The 21,830-nt window shown below is 42.3% G+C and overlaps 1 protein-coding gene across 3 annotated transcripts in view; it reads left to right on the forward strand.

The window, feature by feature from the left end:
- LOC125763038 (tyrosine-protein phosphatase 99A) overlaps positions 1 to 21,823 on the forward strand; it is a 43,313-nt gene extending 21,490 nt beyond the window's left edge. The window contains exons 7-17 of one of the 3 annotated variants that reach the window (XM_049425781.1): positions 3,240 to 3,354; positions 11,346 to 11,552; positions 11,644 to 11,921; positions 11,992 to 12,108; positions 12,188 to 12,330; positions 15,436 to 15,728; positions 15,814 to 16,580; positions 16,660 to 16,956; positions 17,029 to 17,297; positions 17,393 to 17,991; positions 18,109 to 21,823. In XM_049425781.1, the coding sequence (XP_049281738.1) occupies positions 3,240 to 3,354; positions 11,346 to 11,552; positions 11,644 to 11,921; positions 11,992 to 12,108; positions 12,188 to 12,330; positions 15,436 to 15,728; positions 15,814 to 16,580; positions 16,660 to 16,956; positions 17,029 to 17,297; positions 17,393 to 17,984 (3,078 nt within the window). In that variant the 3' untranslated portion in view covers positions 17,985 to 17,991; positions 18,109 to 21,823. Of the gene's footprint in view, positions 1 to 3,239; positions 3,355 to 9,615; positions 11,106 to 11,345; positions 11,553 to 11,643; positions 11,922 to 11,991; positions 12,109 to 12,187; positions 12,331 to 15,435; positions 15,729 to 15,813; positions 16,581 to 16,659; positions 16,957 to 17,028; positions 17,298 to 17,392 lie in introns of those variants that run through there. The other 2 variants (XM_049425780.1, XM_049425782.1) reach the window with 2 other exon arrangements.
- The last annotated feature ends 7 nt before the right edge of the window (positions 21,824 to 21,830 follow it).

Genomic DNA, 21,830 nt, shown 5'->3' on the forward strand with positions numbered 1-21,830 from the left:
TCCAACCCCTAGGTGGAGAAAGTGAACAGCTTTTTTGGTGGAAGTACATGGTTCAACCGTTACACGACGCGACCATGAAGTGCAGCTGCGACTGCAATTGCATCGCAAGTGCACGATGATGCAGATGGTTCTGCACTGGCACATAGTTCAGTAAATTATCCAATTTACAAAACCCCCTTACTCAGGGTTTTGCCTACCCGTTCCGCTCCGCAACACAACGTACCATTGAAGGTAGAGTCCGGGAAATAGAGAAAAGTTTTGCCATAGTTTACCTCAGAAGTGGAACTAGCTAATGGCTAAAAAAGGGGAATAGAACGAAGCAACGAGTAACGAAAAAAAAAGTTAATTTCTAATAGAAATTATCACCGTTTCTCCTGCCCCCACTGACATAAGAGCATAAGGAATAGACCCACCCGTTTTTTTTTCGGTGTGAGGACGAGACTTTCAACCCAAAAAAGTTAATGTTTTTAGTTCGGCTAATCCATTTACCCAGAAACCGGCTGCAAAACCCGAACACTACTCGGCCAAGTACGCGGGTTCGTTAGAGAGAGGTTTGAAGTTGGGAGTTCATTTTTACATGAGATAATTTTGGGAATGGTACCACCCAAAAAGGGAGCGGGAACAAGAACAAGGAATAGTTGGCACAATGTACTTTTTCCATCTTTTTTTTTTTTGGTGTGCCATTTTTTAATAAAGATTTATCTCCATACCGTTTGCCTTTTTTTACACATGTGGAACAGCATGTAGTGGAAAGTTTAAATGCTATTAAACTTGTTCCTTTACGGTAAGGGAAGAACTTTCGACACAAAACAGCTGAGCGTAGGCGCTAAAATGACATACTGGTGGAGGTGCATATGATTGCGGCACGAACCATTAGGGGTTAAACTTGCGAACAATGTGACTAACATATGTAATTTTAAGTTTACTACCATTTGTGTGGCTCAGCAAACAGTGCATTTGTCAATGCTGATCTCTACAACACGAACGATCAGGGGTCGAAACTTGAGTGAAGCTTACCGTTTATTGAAAATTATAGAAAAATCTAAGAATAGTTTGGATTAGCTACAAAAACAAGTAAAATATTTCACCCTTTTTCAAGAAAATTGTAGTAAAATACGTTTTTTTTCTTTTAGACACTATCAGTTGAAGAGGGCGTCTTTAGTTTCCCGTTTGCTGATTTGTCACCCCTAGCGTATGGAAGAATGCTCTGAATGCGCTAGAAATTTCGTCGTGGATACAAATTCCTCCGTGTTCAAGAAAACGATTATGTTTAATATGTAAATATGTCGTTAAATGTCGCAATTTACATAACCCAATATAAGTACGATTTTATCGTTAAATCAAAAGAGAGAAATTGTATCCAGTTGTGGTTAGGTAATTTAATTTCTCTCCATTAAGAAACACACCGCCATCAGCGCTTCATAACTTCAACAATGAAACAGGTGCATAATGTCAATCAATTTCGTAATTATTTTCTCATAACAACCAACATAAATTACTTTACCGACTATTTACTATTTCAACAACCCACTACCAGAGAAGCATTTTGCACAAACTTTGTCACCAATGCACACCAGTTTGCTTCCATACAATCTATTGAAACAGGAATCGGTCGTTTATAAATAATTTACAACGACAAAAAAAAACACACACACAAGGGCACACTTTTTCTATACTATTTATACACACATTTCCGCTATTTGCGATAGGAAAAGTGTTGGTATAAAATGAAATAGCGGAAAAACACCTACATACACACTGCTACGCAACATTACCGGGTGGAAAACCCGTCCCGTCCGATGGGCACGGAATTCAATTAAACTTTACGCCCCAGCGTGATTTGCGATCACTCATTGTTTGCTGCTCATTGTTAATTTTTCTCTGTTTCTTCGTCTTGGTTTTTATTTTCTTCGTTTCGTCCGCTCTATACTTCAACACGATCCCTTTTCTGCTTTAGATTTTTCCAGCGCGAGAATGTTTTCTGCAATCGCTAAGGAAACCATTCTGTTCCGTTTCGATAGCAGCGTACCATTCCGGGCATGTTCCTTCTCGGCGGAATAATGCTTTTGGCGTCGGTATTTGCACAAAAGTCGATGCTCGACATGGTGTTGGGCTGCTGGTTGGGTGCTGCAATAGGCATGGGCCGTCGAACGATACCCCTTTGCCTCTTTTGCTTTCTTATCCTTCATCTTTCCCTTCCGAGGGTCGAGGTGCTGCCGGGCAGAAAATGCATTCATCAGCAAACAATGCATAATAATTCTGTTTACACACGTAAATGCACCCACCCACCTTCCTCGATCACCCTTCCACCACACACCCGAAGGGTTGGCAATGCAGTTGCTGTGCACCGAGTGCACGAACGAAATCCTTCTTTTATAGAACCGTACCTCTCGCCCCATAACGATGGTTATGGCCTTGCACAAAGATCTTGCATCGCTTCTAAATATGGCGCACTGGGTAAGTTTAGATAGCACACGAACTGCTGCTACCAGCATGGCCTGGCAGAACGAACGCCAAAAAGGGCAAATAAAGGAAGTCCCGGGAACAGGTTCCGTTGGTACGAGAGACGAAGATCCTTTCGGGCAGCAGCTGAGAAGCCAGCAGTGTTGGCCGTATGTTTTATGGTTTAATGGCTTCCGTCGTCGCTGCAAGTGGAAAGTCATGTTTTCGGGAGCTTTCGACACGGGTCCGATGATTCGGTTCACCAGCCCTGGTGTTCACCATGTAGTGTCGCAGGTCGCCGGTTGAGGTGATTCGGACGGTGTAGTAGAAAATCATAATTACCACTAATTTAATGGTGCAAATTCTAACCGAACTGTAACTGCAATTTCGACCATTGCGGGTAGTACGGGTACACACACACACCCCCTTTCCCTCTGTCCTATTAGGAAAACTCCAACGGCACCGTTTTGTGTACGCAATCTCGCCCTCTCTTTCCGCATTCAAAACTCACTCCTCTGAATTCTGTTACCGACGAAAAAGGATTAGAAATGTTCAAATATCCAAGGCCGATGCTGGGATGGGAGGAGGTGGTGTAAGTATTTAAGGGTTTATAGGGGTGGGTGGAAAAACCGGGGAAACTGAAAAGTATGAAGCGAACCGTCATCGAGTGGTAGAAAGGGTTTTACATTAATTTCTCTTTCTTACCCACACACACACACGTTCACTCTCTCTTTCTCACACTCTCTGACTCTCTGTTTTTTGGTCTTTCTTTTCTGTTTACCCAACACCGTTACCAGAACCACGAAATTCATAACCTCGAAACGTACACGCAGTATCTGGTCTCGATACAAGTGTTCAACCCGGAAGGATTAGGACCGCCGACGACCGTTCTGGTTATGACAGATGAAGGAGGTAAGTGTAAACCCCATAGATGTTTATGTTTTTTTTTCTTCTCTTTTCGTGTCGCCGTGTTATATTTGTTCATTTCCATTGTTTAACATTGCGCGGCCCTTGTACCGTAAAGAGCGAAAGCCTAATGGAAGCAATTACAAGTGCAACGCAAAATGGATTTTGGGTATCTAATACATACGAAAACAGTAGTAAATGTTTATGTTTAGTAAATGTTTAGAAGATTTTTTTTCACAGATTTAGATAAGAAAGACAGCAGAAGGATCACGATTAAAAATACTACTAAAAGGCAAAAATCATAATTTGTTCGTTAAATATGCTTTACTGTTGATTAGAAGAGTTTTTATAAGAGTGACTTCAATTCTCCATAAATATAGGGTCGACAGACGAATTTTAACTTTAAGCTCATACTAAAAAAAGAACCATTACTATTGACATATTTATATTGAGTAATGGGTATATTTGAAAGTTTTAAATTGAGTCCTTTTTAACAACCGATTCGCTATTCTATTTGGAAATCCCAAGAGCTAAAGAGGTTTGAACTTCTTATAGATCGACCCTGCTGATCTGCTTGTTAAAAATTGTGGTTAAAATTAGTTCAATTTGCTAAATGAGGGAGTTTTACTGGTAAAGAATTGCCAGAGGAGGAAAAACAATAGCAAATAAACGTACATTCTAACTCCTTCAAGTACTGTATTTACAGGATTTTTGTGACCATATTGCGTGTTATTTGAGCGATTTTATGATAAAAGCTCACTAACTTAATTTATCTCATTACGATTGTAACGGTCTTATTGACTTATCTATAAATTGTTAGCTTACTTGTTTTCTCACACGAATTACCAATTGAAAAGCCTCGATAATTCTCCACACATGTACGATTACCTTTTTTGCAAATATCTCAAATTTCCATATCCATTTTTCAAACTTCCGAATCTCAAAAACAACCTAAGAAAAGTATTAGCAGGATTAAAAAAAAATGGAAGCTTTAAAATGTTTAACCTACAAACCAGAAAACAAACAGGAGCCGGCTTATAGAAAAGCATTAGCTGCGGTTTGTGGCTCGTCCTATCTCGTCCACCACACATCGAGGGTGACTCTACACTTTGACTAAATAAGATTACACCCCAGATACGCTCTGAGGTATAAAGGTCGTCTACAAGGTAATATGATATGTTTCAGGATATGAAATACGCAAAAAGGAAGGTTAAAAACTGTATTATAAATGATGTTTATATCGTTTACAACCACTTTATCCAACCAGAAGGGTGTTTTTCCAACAAGAATTACTGATATCAAAATGTTTTGTATTTGTTTGTAAATATGATTAAATGTTCTAATTATAGTGAATATTTTGTTCACTATTCCCAATTTATTTATTATTATTTGTGTTATCATTCACTTCTCTACGGATTAAACGCTCATCTGTTTCCTCGACTCCTAACGAAAGATATTGAAAAAGATAAGTGAGCACCAATATTTTCACGCACATTTGCCATGAATTTAGTTTCTCGACGTGCATTCAATACAAAAAGAAAGGTGTTAAAAAAAAGATTTAAACCATTCCTAACACTATCACTTCCCGGTGGAGAACGTACTGGTGGCAAGTAATATAATAGCACCACTATCCCAAAAAATGCTCATGTCTTTGGAACTAGAAACAAAACCAAAAAAAAAACTATGCCTAAAAAACATTCCATCCGGTACCGGGTACGAATTCTTGTCCGGCATCAGAATATCTATCAAATGGTGCTACCACCGTACCGGGGAAAAGGCTTTTTGGAGTTGGAGTTTTTTATTTTGTTCGTCCTTATTAATTTCACACCTCGTACCTTACGGTACGCTACCAGGAAATAGCAGCAGAAAACAAGCAAAACAAAACCGTTCGTTGTGAACCACGTTTTTTTCCTTTACACCAAAGCTCTACATCAGAGTGTGGAATAGAAATAAATGGATTCGTTGGTTTCGAAATGTTCCAACATATCTAAACCGGATCTTACGGAATGTGCTATCGAATGGTGCTACCGGCACCGTAGGAACTACACCAAACACCGATCGGGGGTTGTTGTGTATCTGCGATCGAACCAAAAATAAAAGGAAATTCGATTGACGGTGAAACTTTCCGTTTTTTTTTCTTCCTCCCTACGCTCTGTAATCCTGTTTTATCGAGCTAAACCATGCAAGCTCTTCGTTTTTAATGTTTTGTTTTTATTCGCATTTTTTTTACAACCAAATGCCATTCCGGAAAAGTGTCAATGAGAAATAGAGACATTGCGGGGCAGCAAAAACCTATACCTTTTTTTTTGGACGGGCGTGAGGCAATGTTTGAATTTTATGAGCTTTCGTGAGGTTAAGGTGAGGAAGGCGTTTCCTTTTTGCCTTTACATGGAATGTACAATTTTATGTGATTGCACGATCCAACAACGCACAATAACGAGATCATCCAACGAATGTACCGCGAACCGGTCTGGGTGATGCCCGGGAATTGTCGCAGCTCTAGACGATGCACCAATGTAACACCAAAGTGCAGCAGGACCACCATCGTCCGGAGCATGGGATGCAAGCGTGAAAACCTCACCGGGATACCCGTCAAATATGGTGAACGTTTGCTTGTTGCTTTATTTAGTCGCTGTTTTTGCGTTTTGCGCCGAGCAACGATCGCGCATTGGGCCAGTGAGCGAAGATTCCCCTAGATCAGTGGCACGGTTCTGGTCTGCAGATAAAATTGACCCGACGTGTCAAAAACGTTTGTTTTGCCAGTCGTTTGATTTTGGGGTTTTGGGGGAAGGGGGGGTGGGTGGTTTTTTCCCCCATGAATGGAGAGTGAAAAATCCAAACAGGCAAAAAAAGCAAAGAAAAAAAAACAAAGATCTATCGGTGAAGCTTTTTGGGGAGTTTGGGACTATGCTTTTAATTTTCATCCCCATCTGCTGTCCGTTGCATATGCAAATGAAGGCAAAACACAACCGAAGATTCGAGGTGCATCGATGGACAGCTAGACAGCGTGGTATCGTGTTTCCTGATGGGAGAGCCACAGTTAACCGGTTTGTTCGTTAGTGTACCGTGGAATGGGTTCTTTCTTTTTTTTTTGTTCTCGCTCTCTCGATATTATTGCACCACGGAAACGGAACAACCCGTCCATTTGCATCCGATATATGGCCGTGTGTGTGTGTGTGAGTGTGTCGCTTATGCAATCCATCTGTTATGCAATTTTCTTCCGCTGGAAAACATAATCATTATTACGGTCGAACAGGAAAAATATCTCTCTAACATCCGTGTAGTCCCGTTCAAAACTCAGGGATGAATCTTCCCACGGATGACATTCCACCCTTCACCTCCGGGGGGTGGGGGGTGGCAGACATCCTTGTGTAAGGGGGGGTGGGTTGATGGCGCCAAAGCAAAGTGCAAAGAACGCGAACGCAATCGGCCGGAAGGCATGCGATGCGATGGTATGCTACAAACATCCCCTTTACCCCACCCCCCTTTCAACCCTCCTCCAAAACCCCTTTGGGGGTTTGACAAAAAAAAAAAAGAAGCAGGTAAGGATATGACTGCACTGCAGACTGCTTCTAATGTGAGTACCGTTTCGGGCGTGAAATGATGTCAACGGTACAAGGCAGTAAAACTTGAAAGCAACATCATCTTCCGTGCCGCATTAATCCTCGGGATGTGTAACAGTTTTGCAATTTGCAGCCACGAAAACTCCCCGTCATTCCCATTGGTGGTAAAGTCACGCCCCGCTGGCAACGGTAGGAACGGTAGGGAACGGTAGGAACGAATGGGAAATGCAAGCATTGAAGTCTTGCGCTTTGTCTTGCTTTTTGCTTGCCAACGTGTATTGCGGTGGGAAGGAAAACGGCGGAAAACAGAAGTGATGTGTTGTCCTCGCCGAGTGTCATCCATCGTGCATATGCCGGGCGATGAAGACAAAGGGCATAGTTGTTTTTCGTTTGCCGCTTTTCATCACGAAACATCCTCCCCCCCCCCCTCCAAAATGTGGAAAAAGGGGTTAAAAGGGAGAAGTTTTACAAGCTCCACCTTCAGTCATGGGCCAAAAAGGGGGAGAAAGGAGACGAATAAATGGTTCATCATTAGCAAAGTACATCTCCCAATGGGAACAAAAGTGGGAGGAGAATCATATAGTACAGCATCCCCCTACACGCCCCCCCCCCCCCCCCCCCCCCCCCCAGCACTCGATGCAATGACGTTAAAAGGTTGGGCGCACATCGGTTGAAATGGTGAATTCCATCCGGACCTGGACCATCACGGCATTGCAAGAACACGCAAGAACTTCACCACGGGCACGTAGTACAACTATGGGATGTCACATAAAAAAATCTTCTCTTTCTCTCTATACCTTCAAGGTGCAACCTACCAACTGCAAAACCGTTGCAAGATGGAATCCCAGACTCTAGATTAAGAACGACTCAACGCTCCTTTTGGCGAACTGCTAGCTGCTGTTGCTACTCATCACAGACGTCCAAAGTCGTCCTGCCACTTGGATGTAGTGTGTGTCCTTGTACCATTCGCTCAAGTGGACCAAGTGGACGAGCAGAGACAGAACAAAGCGAAGAAGAGACAGAGAGAGAGAGAGAAAAAAAACCCGACTGACATCCATATAATGAGCTTTGTTTTCCATTCGAGCTATATGATTGCAAAACCGTCTTTCCATCTTTCACCAGCTAACGATCCGCCAAAGAGGAAGTCGGAAGTAGGGTTTTTAGTGCTCATGCTTTTCCGCCTATCCGGGCGCAAGCACAATACACACACAAACCATTTCATGGTTTTGTGCACTTTCCTTGCTACGATCAACGAAATGCAAGAAAGCTTTATATCCGTTTTGCATCCGTGAAGAATGTGCATTTGTTCAAAAATCCGATCACGGTACAATATCCGATGGGAAGGGGTTTTGGTGGTGCGTTTGAAATATGCAAAGAACATTAATTTACAAATTATGTATTATTTATTGAAAGGAGATTTCATTTTCTCCATTGGTAATGCTTGCAATGTTGAGATTGTTTTATCAATAAAACTTTGAGCGTAGTACGTGCGGATTAATGTACCTAATTAAGCACACTGCAAGAGGCATTGAAGATGCAACAAACTGTAGTTTGTTAATCAATTCAAATTATTGTATTTTATTTTGCGCAAAACAACTTTACCGACATTCGAGTTGTACGCGAGACCTAAGGAAAATAGTTTTAAAGTCGCACAAAAATTTCTCACTACTGGAATCACATTTCATTACCAGTTTGACTGTGCCAATAAAGCGATTGGGTGACGGTCGGAGACGCGGATAGCGTTTGCCTAGACTCATTGGCAGCCCGTTAACGTGAGGGCGGGGGCATCATCGATTCCCTCCGTACGTACTGCGGGTTGCCTAATAGGATTACCGAGCGATGAGATGATGAGGTTCATGGTTAGGGTGCAGCCCACTACTACCACGCTGGTGTGAAAAATGCCCCCTTTCTCTTCACACCGAAATATAAGAAACACCGTGGGTAAGGGAAAAAGGAAAACCAACCCCGGGGGGCAATCATTTTCCAACGCAAGTGCAAGAAAGCAATCGAAGAAAAAAAATATGATGAAGGAATTGAACTTTCCACTTTTTCTACCAAACCGAAACTTGTTCCATTCTGCGGTGATCTGGTTGGATTAGCTTTTTTTCTTGTGCGGTGCCGAATTTTGATTACCACTCCGTATCCTAGCATATCTTTCCTTTCCGTATGGATCTCCCATGTGGATTGTGCATTGGGTGGCGGGGTAGGTGGAAAGATTGGGCATTCAATTATAAAAGAAAATTATCACATTTCCACATCTCGGCCCAATGTGTAGCCTGGGGGGTAGATTTCATGAAAACCATCCTTCGCTTAATTATTATAATCGTTTTATGTGCTTTTTGGGGTACGGCTAGCGACAAAGGAAACTCATAGGTACATCTTGGTTCTGCGGGTAGAATTTCAACGAAGAGAATTGTAAAGTATGGTTATTTTTTATGGACATATGCGGTCAATTGAATTGCTTTTTAATGGAGCTTACTTATTATAAGTTTGGCACGAAAAAGAAAACTTAAAAAATATTTAAATCAAATGAAAATTCTTCCGACGGACGTTATTTTTCTCAGCAATACAAAACTAGGGTAGTTGCGAAACCCACCGCTAGAGAACGCGCTTGAGCGCCGCCACCGGGTGTGAAGCGTTTTTCACTGTGTACTCACCCTGTGCCGGGAGTGGCATCAAGCGTTGAGCCGAGCACGATAAACGCATCCCCCAAAATGACAGCCAGACTGTCAAAACAAATATGGCTTTCGGGCAAAACCCGTACCGTAGGCAGGGTAGTGTTTAAATATGCTAAAAATTAAGGTGCAAACGCGTACAAGGAAAATGGTTTCTCCGTGGTAAATAAAGCGATAACGCTTTTGCTCGTTTCCATACAATCTGCTAAAGTTTGGTGCAAACCGGTGTGTGAGAGTTTCCTTTTTTTTGCGCACCCTTTAGCTGGGGGATACCGAAACCGTAAAGAATAAGAGTAAGAAGAGGCGCACGCATTGAAATCGATCGAAACACCAGTGCGCCCGTACGCTGGAGCGAACACAATACACACACGACAGAAAAAAAACCGCCCTGACCAAAACCGTGAAAAGTTTGCACCTCTTAACCGTTGATGCGCCGCCAGTGAATCACTCTCCCGTTCCATTTCCCAATTTCACTGTCTGCACGCAACCGCGACACCGTGTGTAACGCCTCAATTGATGGCAATTGAACGCTGTGAACGAAACATCCGCCGAGAATTAGTGGGGCGGCCACTTAACTGACCTTTCCCCTGCAATTGACTTTTTCTCTCTCCAGTGCTTCGTTTGCTTGCACTAAACTGATTACTTGTGGTTTTGGGGACGTTAAATCGAACTGGAACTGGTGTGTTCGTGGTTAGTGGTTCCTAGTGAGGCATATGTTTGAAGCGTGTATAATGAAACGAAAATCGAAACTGTCCCGTGCAATGTGTTTGGCACTGTGTGCCCCCATCCTGGAAGCGGTTTTGTGTTGGGTGTAGAACAAAGGAACCAAAAAGGAAAACGATCTTCCGCAACGCGAGACACGCGTTCCACTCCCGCAGTACTTTCTCCCCGGCTCTCTCTTCCCGCCGTCATCGGTAGTGTGAGCACGGTGCGGATAGGAGACCGCTGCGAGGTGGTGGTATAAAGTGAAAATAACGCAAAGAGTGCAAATTTCACACCCGAATACCGGCCTACACAGACGCATAAGCGCTCACGCCCTACACCCGTGCCACTTGTGCCAAAAAAGGGCCTGTTGGGCAGTGGAGACGATAAGGAAATAGCTTGCTTGAAAAGTGTTTACAATAAAGGATGATAACTATTCACAACATGTTACGGATCGGGTTGATAATGCTCGCTATTGCTGGCAGCACAGTATGGATGCTTCCTGCGGAATTTTCACCCGTTCCGACACGCTCGAACAATTTACCGCTGGAAATAATCTCGACAACCACACCGTTACCATCGGAAGCTTCGGAAACTATTCCGTTCAATCTTCACCCGTATGATGCCGGCGACGGTACCAATGGTGACGATGAGTTGGAAGGGCTGGAGCAAGATTTTGAGGAACCCCGTGTACTTCCGCTGAAATCTTCCTCCACACCAGCAGTGGTTCGTGTGGTACCGATAGAGCAAGCGGCAAGCAACGATGAACCGCAAACTTCCACACACGATCCAACCTTTTCGGCGGATGACGATATTGGTAAAAATGCATTTCGTGTTGACTAGCTGTAGCTTTATTAATTTTAAATATTATCGTGTAAAATGTGATAGTTTTGAAGTTACATGTACAATGTACTTTTCGGTTGGAGAAATTAAAATGATTGATAAAACGAGACACGCATTTGCTATCTATTGCGTGATGATCGATATAATTCACACTTTGATAAACAAATGGACGATCATAAATGATTAATTATGCTGCTTTTTCTTCTTCCTACAGAACCAAGCCCACCCCAGAACCTGACCGTGCTGGAGGTAACTTCTACCACCATCAAGCTGACCTGGCGCGAACCCGAAAAAGCTAATGGAGCGATCCATGGATACCGTGTGTACTACATTCATCAGAACCAAACCGATCTGCACATGCCGATCTTGAAGCTGAACGAAATGCAAAACTCTGTCTATCACTATACGCTCTCGAATTTAAGTAAGTATTATTCAACATTTTTATCAATTTCTCTCCGCGGGTAAAGCATTTAATTTCGCTTTTTTTTATTCACTTTCCTTTTTTTCTGTAGAACCATTTGCCGAATACCGTATCCTAGTGACGGCCTTTACGAAAAAACACGACGGCAAACCGTCGGAGGTAACGCAACGTACCGATGTCAGTGGTCCCAGCGCACCGAAGGTGGTCAACCTGACGTGCCATTCGCACAACGCACTGTACTACGGTTGGCGCATTCCACAAACCTTTTACAACACGATCGATCTGTACATAATCAGCTATCGGAATATCGCGTACCACGAGTTTCGCGATATTCGCATCACGGTGAATTCTTCCATCATGGAAACTTCGGTACGGGTTAACTCTTGAACGCAAATACTTGGAGCAAAGACACTGATGTTTGTTTTCTTTTAATCAACAGCTAATAATTCCAAATCTTACGAGCAATGCAGCGTACGAGGTGAAAGTACGTGCAGCATCGGCGAGCGTTTTCGATCCGAAAAAAATCATTCTCGGATCGTATTCCGAACCGCGGAAGGTAAGTAACGGTTGCAGTAAATAGTGCTGAACTACTTTTCCTAATGGCGGTTTTTTTTTATTACTCGTTTCTTTACTAGATTTCTCTCCAACCGAACTGTGAAAAAGCTCCGCTAAAGTCGCAAAGACAAGCGTACGATGATTACAACTTGGCCGTACTGGCGGGCATCGTCTTTAGCTTTTCTGCCCTGCTGCTGATCGTGTTGGGACTCATTCTGTGGAAGTAAGTTATTTGTTTTACACTAAACTTTTGCAAAGCATGATTTAAAACGATCCCTTGATGGGAGTTACAGTACAATTACACATTTCCTTCTCATACCCGTGTATGCTATCAACTTGACGCGACGTTTGTGTACGTTTTGATAGTAACCGGCGTATGTTTTGGCGCGACAACGTTAAAAAGGTGTAAATGCATCAAATCCAGTGCTGCGTCTGCGTGACAAGTTTAGTAAACAATCGTTAGACGCGTGCAACACTCTTGGCAGTATAGTTCCGGGATTTATTTTCCCTCCCTCGGGCACCCCTCAAATGCTATCGGTTCACACAATGCTGCTTATCGCTCGGCCGTTAAAGGTGCGTTACGTGAAATTGATGAACATTGTTAGCATTAATTTGTCATCGGATGGCAACAAAATGTACAACAACAACAAAAAACTAGAAGGAGAGAACCAAAACATAGAAGAAGAGAGAAAAGAGCGCATTTTGTTTGGTCGAGAAGAAGTGAACGTCGTGAGCGTGAACGCTACACGCGTATCCAATTTCAAACATTATAGGAACTTATTCATCTGAGTGGTTAGTGTCCACTTCGTAAATTGTGCGTTACGATTAGTGGACTCGTATGGATCCACCTATGAGTAGTGAATAGAATCTTGAGTTGTTTGCGCCAAGACAAAATCTACCGAAAGTATCCAATTCCAAGATGATCAATGCATCAATGAAACAATCATTCTATTTTTCCGTAAAGATATTTAAAGTTTGCATAAGAAGAGTCGTAGTATTGTGAGTTATGATCATTTAATAATAAATCGTAATTCTCTCTCTCTCTCTTCGTTCCGTACCAAGACACTACCAGTTGTCGCAAGAAAGATAGCAGTCTAATATCGTATCTCAGCTACAAACACTTTGCTCCCATATCTCTTTACTTTGCTCTGCGCGAGAAGGGGAGCGAATGTCGCGAACCAGTTGTTCAGTTTTGGTTTTCCATCACGCACTGTACACTCGCGAGCATCGTCCGGCGCGTCTAACCGGTCGTTTGGTTCGAGATCTAAGCAAAGATACAACGACGACACAACCGTTCGGTCAGCAGTGACAAGGACGATCGCAAAAAAACCTTGTACCTTTCGCATTGCGAGTGTGTAAACGTGGAATTTAACCGGAACACGGTTGTATTAAGATGCGTGTGATTGAACTTGAAATCTGGAGTGTTTGATGCGTTTCGAAGTTAAATGTGGTTTTGTGCTTTATTCTACTTGCCTACGTTACAAGTATAATAATTTCCGTTTAGAACAATCTACGTGACGATAATCACGCCCGGATGGATGGCAAATAGTAGCAATATTTGTTGTCTTTTATCCATGTCGAGAGACGGGCCAATGTTTTCTAATTTGTATGATCACTGCTGCTTGTGTTTCGGTTAAGTGGGATCATTGTTACTTTTTTCCATTAAAAACCACAATGCCTTCGTGGTGTGGATGGATGAGGTGAGTTTTAGAACTATTTTACGAGAGTTTTTAATTATGGTTAGGTAACGCAACGATCGCAAAATTAAACGTTGGATGAATGTTTCAGCGTTTGTATCATCGTTTTTCCTGGAAGGTATGCCTTGAGTAATCTTAAGTTATTAATGGGTGCAATTTTACATTCCAGTGACAAAGATCACATGATCATCTGTAGAACTTTCCGATCGATCGATTTTTGTGTGAACTATTTGCATAATATTTATCATCATTTCTTTAATCGCTTACCTGGACAAATCAGAACCACGAAACGATTTGTACAAACACTTCGTTTAATCATTTTCCCGTTGATATGTCAAACATTTCAATTACGTTGGAATGGATAATTGTGGCAAAGGGTGTGATTCATCATGAATCGATTGAACTTATGAAAGGGGAAAAAAGTACACAAATGTCATTATATAACGTTATCTCACCTGTACCGAAAGCTAAATTAGCGTTAAATAATTACTCAGTCACTGGATCGGTCCACATCAGGGGTCGGCAAGGTCTGACTCTCTGGGGCGATTCTGTCTGTAAGCAAGCGACTATAAAAACGGAGTGGTCTGTTACTGTTGTTCAATGAAGTAGCTCAAATTTTGTAATAAGTGATGATAGTAAATACCAATTCAATGTAGGTCAAGTTGCATCTAAAGAACACATGTTAATTGTTAAATATCGTTTATTTATGTATTAAACGAGCTTGTTTCATAAGATTCACTTCATTGATTTGCAAGATTTTAAGCACTCCAAAAAAAATTATTTTCCCACTATCAGCCTAAAATAATTTTTTCATTAAAACATATTGAAGCTTGCAGGTTGAATTATACGAAACAATAACTAGTCGATCATAGGAGGAAAGTGGATTAAAACACGATCTTAAATCTCATACGTTTACCAACCCCTGATCTTGTCTGTAGCGCTCCCCTTTAACAACAGAAACTCAAGATCATGGCACCGGTTGACAATGACGGAAATGGAAGAACGGTGCCGCATTGCATAGAGACGAAAGGAGGTACCGTGCTTGTGTTGAACGCTTTAATTTATGGTCTGATTCGGCGAGCATTTAATGCAATGCTTGTTAGACACTAGGGCACGATATGGTTCATTCTATGGCGGACAGACACTCTAATGTGTGTTTGTGTTTAGTTACTTCCTCACACGACGAAAGGTACTTTTACGGCTGCTTTGTTACGATAATATCGTAACAACGATCAACTTCTTATCAACACTTTTTTTTCTGTCGGTAAGATCGCATCACGTACACCATTCGGAGTCGGTGTTCAAAGACTTGCTCAGAGAGAATAGCAAGTTGGGCAAAATAAAATTCATTTCATGTTTTTTCCTAGCCGACAGTGGCAAAAGTCGACTGCACAGAAGGTGCGAAGTAACCAAATTTACATGAAAATGCTTCGACAGTCACGGATTGCGATCGGTCCCCTTTCTAATGGGTATGATTTAAATGAAAAATGCTTCCTGGTGCACGATAAGATATGTTCAAACACAGAGCATAATAGCGTAATAGTGTAATGATGGGAATGAAATTACGTTTTATATCATTTTTTGCATATCAAACTTCTTGTACTGTAATGCCGTACTGCTTGTTGTTTTAGGAAATGCTTCCACGCTGCATATTACTATCTCGACGATCCACAACCCTGTCAGGGCGCGCAGGCTGGTCTCATAGACTGGGAAGGACCGAGCGAAGTCGGTGGTGAAGTACGCTGTCCAGTGGCGGTCTCCGATTTCGCGAAACATGTTGCCCAACTGCATGCGGACGGTGATATCGGTTTCAGCAAGGAGTACGAAGCGATTCAGGGCGAGGCGCTTAACTATGAGTACCCATCGGAGAACTCGCAGCATCCGGAAAACAAGGGCAAGAATCGATACTTGAATGTAATCGCCTGTAAGTATGCAAATGACTTTTTTTAAAAGCTTAAAACCCCACGAAGGAACACGTTTGCTTCATTGCGAAATCATTTTGCTTACAGATGATCATAGCCGGGTGCATCTGCGGCAAGTGCCAGGCCAGAAGAAACATCTTGACTACATTAATGCTAACTTTATCGACGGTTACCAAAAGCCGCGCGCATTCATCGGCACTCAGGGTCCGCTCCCCGGCACATTCGATTGCTTTTGGCGTATGGTGTGGGAGCAGCGTGTCGCCGTAATCGTAATGATAACGAACCTCGTGGAACGAGGCCGCCGGAAATGTGATATGTATTGGCCAAAGGATGGTACCGAAACGTACGGCATTATACAGGTACGGTTGGTGAAGGAGGACGTGATGGCGACGTACACCGTGCGTACGCTCCACATTAAGCATCTGAAAATGAAGAAAAAGAAACAATCGCAAATGGAAAAAACCGTATACCAGTATCACTATACGAACTGGCCCGATCATGGTACACCCGACCATCCGCTGCCGGTGATTAACTTTGTGAAAAAGTCCACCACCGCTAACCCAGCGGACGGTGGTCCGATTGTGGTACACTGTTCGGCTGGTGTTGGCCGTACGGGGACATTTATCGTGCTGGATGCAATGTTGAAACAGATCGAAGCGAAAGGTTCACTGAACGTGTTTGGCTTTCTGCGATACATACGGGCCCAGCGGAATTATCTGGTACAAACGGAGGAACAGTACATTTTCATACACGACGCACTGGTGGAAGCGATCGCTAGCGGAGAGACGAACATTAAGATGGAAGCGATTGGTGGCTTAGTAAACCATCTGGATTACATCGATGCACAGTACAAGGTATGTAGAACAGCTAGTTTCAGTGCGCTTAATTCGAAAACACAATTTTAATACCTTTTTTAAAATCCCCTCAACACAGCTTATCGTGAGTTATCAGCCAAAGGAAATCAATTTGACCTCCTCGTTGAAGCCGGTAAATGCAATCAAAAATCGCAGCTCGTTGGTCCCGCTAGAGGGTAGCCGGGTACATCTCACACCCAAACCGGGCGTTGAAGGAAGTGACTACATCAACGCTACCTGGCTGCATGGATTCCGCCGGCTGCGAGACTTTATCGTCACCCAGCATCCGCTGATCGAGACTTTTAAAGACTTTTGGCAGATGGTATGGGATCATAACGCACAAACCGTGGTGCTGCTTTCGTCGGTGGATAATATGGTTAGTGTTTACGATGAAGAAATGCTTTAAATTAGCATCGTTTTAATCGCTCCAATGGATTCTTTCCCTTAGTCTTTCTTGCAATTTTGGCCTAACGAATCGGAACCGATAGAGAGCGATTACTATCGCATTCGGATGGTGTCGGAAACGTCCGAGGACAATTACATCGTGCGGAACTTTGTCATCCAGTCGATACAGGACGATTATGAGCTGAGCGTTAAGATGCTGGAAAATCCGGCCTGGCCCGATATGAACAATACTCGTTCGATATTTGATTATGCTGTGCGCGTTCACGAACGCTGCAGTGAGTACAGGAATGGTCCGATCGTGGTCGTGGATAGGTAAGAGCGATTGTTGTCACTAGAGATTTAGACGATGGTGAAGAAGGGAGTTACTAATGTTTAAAATTAAAAATTTTCAATTTCTCTTTCAATAGATACGGCGGATTCCAGGCATGCCAGTTTTGCGCAATAAGCTCGCTAGCAATGCAACTAGAGTACGATCAAACGGCAAACATTTACACCTATGCGAAGCTGTACCACAACAAGCGACCGGGCATCTGGACCTCGTACGATGATATCCGGCAGATCTATCGGATACTTTCCTACATGCCGAAAGATCTCGGTCTGCTCAAGTGTACCGAGTTGCGCACGGAGTTCGACGATGCAGCCATGATGACGGCAACACCGGATCTGTACAGCAAGATCTGTAGCAACGGTAGCATTAACAATCAGCTTACGGGCGGAACGCCGGACGGTGTAGGGAATGGAACCGCAACGACAACTACAACGACTACATCGATTAATCCACCACCGGGTATGACGATTCCGGGCGTGGTAGCAGGCACACCGAATGCCGTTTGCCCACCGATGGTTGGAGTGGGAGCGGGTGGAACGACACCACCGCCTCCGAACCACCAGAACGGTGGTACGGTTATCGTGAAGATGAACGGCGATGACAACGACGAACTGTCGGTTGTGGTGGCTACCGGCAACCATCATCTAAATCTGGACCACAATCAGGCGTAAATTGGGTGTGCGTACACAGTCGCTGCGTTTGCAGCCGATGCTTCCTCATTGGGAAAACACAAGTATTTATTTGCATTTAAACACATTTCCTCTACGTTGGAATGGGTGTTTTCTTTTTTTACAGTGAGTGAAGTTCGGCTATACGTTCGGGGTAAGAACGATGCCACCCTCCATTGACCCCATTTTCTGTCGGCTGAAGGTTTGGCCGTTTTGTCATAGTTTTACAGGACGGATTCGCTTTTACATACCGTTATATAAATACGACCAATTTATATCTAAGTTAAGAACAGTATTTAGTATAGCGTAGTGTAAACGATACATACACACAGGCGTTTGCTTGTTTGTTTGTTTTTTTTTTTTGCTTTTAAGACGACAGTGAACAGCTCCACTGTACGTGAGATATTACCATTTAGTACTCGTTAATCCTTAAAGGACCCGAACCTCCCGAACATCTTATTCCTGGTAACAAACTGCGAAACACTAAATCTAGTCGTCGAATGTTCGATAACGAACAATCTGCAACCCGTAATCCAGGCGCGAGTGCGATTGCACTGTTCCGATAGTGGGTTGTGTTTAATTTTTCTACTAGCATCTAAACACCGTAAACAATGCAAATTATTTAACCAACAGCTAGTATAGTGCTCGCCGCTTCGTTAAGCCGACAAGCGGGGGCGCTTAAAATTGTGTGTACTGCTCTTCATCGGTTTGTAGTATATTTTCTTCTTCTTCTGGTTTTTTGCTAACGTTGAGGAAAATTCCTATCGAGAAATAATCATATTGATTATGGTGGTACAGTTTCTTTTTTCGCTCTGTTTTACATTTTGGGGAACTGTAAGACGCTTGTAGCGTCGATTCAAACAATCATGCAAATTATTACGCACAACCCGCGTTGCGTACCCGCTTTGTCCGAATCCTTGCTACCGAGCGTTTCCTGTTGCGTTCGCGTTGTAAAAATGATCGATAAACCATTTAGTTTGTACGCACCGAGTTAGCTGCTTAAGAAGTGCGTTTTATAGTATGTTTTTCATTGTGTAAATAGTGTTTAGTTGTAAGCATACTGCTAATAAGCATTATTCATCCGGGAAGAGAAGAAGGCCGCTAATGGCGAGAGTATTGAAACGGCTGCAAAAGAAGATCCAGTTTGTTCGAAAGGAGATCGACTGACAACAAAACAGCTCAATCCGTTGGTTGCATACACCGATTGCCGAATCCGGTTACCGGATAGTAACAATTCCATGTGTTGTCGTCGTACAAGCAAGCTGTTGAAACAAATCACAAATCTCATCGAATGAGATAACCCTTACTATTGAAAGCACAATTGAAGAATTCCACTAAAGCAACCGTAAGCCATATACCATTTACCATTGAAACACACAACAAAAGGAAAAGAAACACTGATGCGACGAATTACAAATAGTAGAAACATAATGTTAGTGAAGGAATCATACCGGAAACAAATGGAGGAAAACGATGAGATATAAAGACTGGTTTTCTAAGCTTCTTGCTGTTTGACATCACACCGAACAAAATCTATGCGGAAGATAAAATGGACAAGATGCAGCACACAAACACAAATGAACAAACAAAATAACCACCAACCATAACCACAAACAGAAACGAATCGAACAAACAGCATTTAATGCAAATGCGAATGCGAAACATGAAACAAAACGAACAAAGAAGCGAAACATAACAATTAAATGATCGAACAAACATTAGGAACAAAACAAATAGAATGATTTGAAAGGATATTTCTCCAAATCTCTAAAAGTTGACAAATTAAATTAAAGTAAAGAAGTTGAATGTGCCGTGTGCCAAAAAGAAAACGAACAAACTATAACTATAAATCATTTACTGCAACAAAAAAATGCTGCGATGCTCCTTGGCACAAAAGTACGGTTTGGTGGAAGGGAAAGTTATTTCACGATCGATTACTGTTTGGCACTGGACTGTGCTGCAAAATGAGCTCCTGTATTTCTTATAGTAATATATAAATCAACTTGCACTATGTATGAACAACACCGAAATGGAACCGAAAACAACTTCTTTAGGAAGAGGGGAAAAACCAACAAGCGCCGTGAATTGTACGTTTATAATACAATGTGATTAATGCTAGTTTGTAGTAGAACCCGTACCAATACGTCCCCCATGTGGGTTCCGCTGTACTAGCGAATCGTGCATGTGTTTTTCTCTGCCCTCGCTTTACTCACACTTGTCCTGTCTTTTCTAATAGATTTACATTTCGTTCCCTGTGCCACGTGTTTGCTGTACGGCAAAGGTTCCATTTGCTCGAGTGTACAATTGAAATAGAATAGTTTAGAGAAAAACAGACGAAAACTGCATTAGTGAACGAGTATGCACTAGTATCCAACATAACTCTAGAACAATACTAAACTCCTTTTCCGGAAAGTTAACGTACGATCGCCGTTCGAAGAAAACCGAAAAAAAACGCTGATCGTTGACTACGGACAGACATTTTTTGTTTTGTTGTTCATCAACCATCAGCAAATATAGTTCCTTGCCCGTAAAAAGAAATCGATACATCCTTACCGCCAGATTCCTTTTGTTTCGGGTTCATTAGGTAAAAATCTAAATATTTCGCATTTCATACACAAGGGCGCATGACGAAGAAAATGCATTCCCTGCGATTTGTGTTCACCATTCCAGAAGCGCGTGAAACACAGTATTAGAGGAACGCAACAGCTTCACACCCCAGTCCGAGACAGTATTCCATAGAAACAATACAATTACGTCCTTGGTAGAAAAGGGTCATTCCTTTCACGATATGCGATCGGGTGGTAGTGCCGTACCAAGTAAGTAGTAGAAAACAATACAAAACAAAGTAACAAGCAAAACATTCACGAAACGCGTAGTAAAAAAACAAAACAAAACTTCGAACGTAAACGTAGCTAAAGAATTGTGGCATTCGGAAAATCTAGGAAAATTTTGTGCAAATTTGCACCGAACACCGACAAACGGTAAAGAAGCGAAGTGTAAGTAATGTTAAAACAAAAAAATGTCTCATAATTAATTTAAACAAAAGGCACCCTCAGATGCCATGTGTACTACAAAACAAGAACAAGTGAAGAACAAAACAAGAAAAAAACCAAATTTAAATTAGGCTTGAAATAAATTAAACTGAAACTTCCCTGTGAAACAAAAAACAAAGGATGAAATTGCATTTCGTGTGCAGTATAATGCCCCGCCAGGTGTTGGAGGGAAGGAATTAAACAGCGAAATGCGTAAATATGCTAAGAAATGGATGGAAATTAATGTGCGACGACGAGATGGCTACAAACTGCTTGTAACAATCCGTAGAAAGCAATTGTGCCGCAGAAGGAAGCCAGTCAACTCACTCTGATCGAGGACAAAAATGAATCGCGGCAAGTGTTGTTTCCTCTTTTGTTTTTCTATCAGAAACCGCTCAAGGAAAGTATGCATTTATGATAACGTTATGATACGTACCGAACAACCGATCAACGAGATACACGACGCTACCGCAGATGATAGGTCGCGGGATGAATAGAGGATGGAAGTAATAAGAAATTATTCGACTAGATTAGAAATTAGATGGACTTGGTGACAAGAGCCATACCTGAAAGCACAAACAGAGAAATAGCTGCGGGGTTTTTTTCCGGACGCATGCATGCACAATCCTTGCCGAAGATGCATCCACAAGTAGGAGCGGAAAACAACCGAATGCTTCCTGAGCTGAACAGGGGACAGAGAGAGCGAGAATGTGAGAATGAAGAGCGATTATTCCTTACGGTGCAGCTAGAAATCGAAATAAATACATGTAATATTTTATGTGAAAATTAAAACACAACTGATAATACAAACCTGTGT

The sequence above is a fragment of the Anopheles funestus genome, chromosome 2RL (genome assembly GCF_943734845.2).
Source record: "Anopheles funestus chromosome 2RL, idAnoFuneDA-416_04, whole genome shotgun sequence".
In the NCBI taxonomy this organism is placed as follows: domain Eukaryota; kingdom Metazoa; phylum Arthropoda; class Insecta; order Diptera; family Culicidae; genus Anopheles; species Anopheles funestus.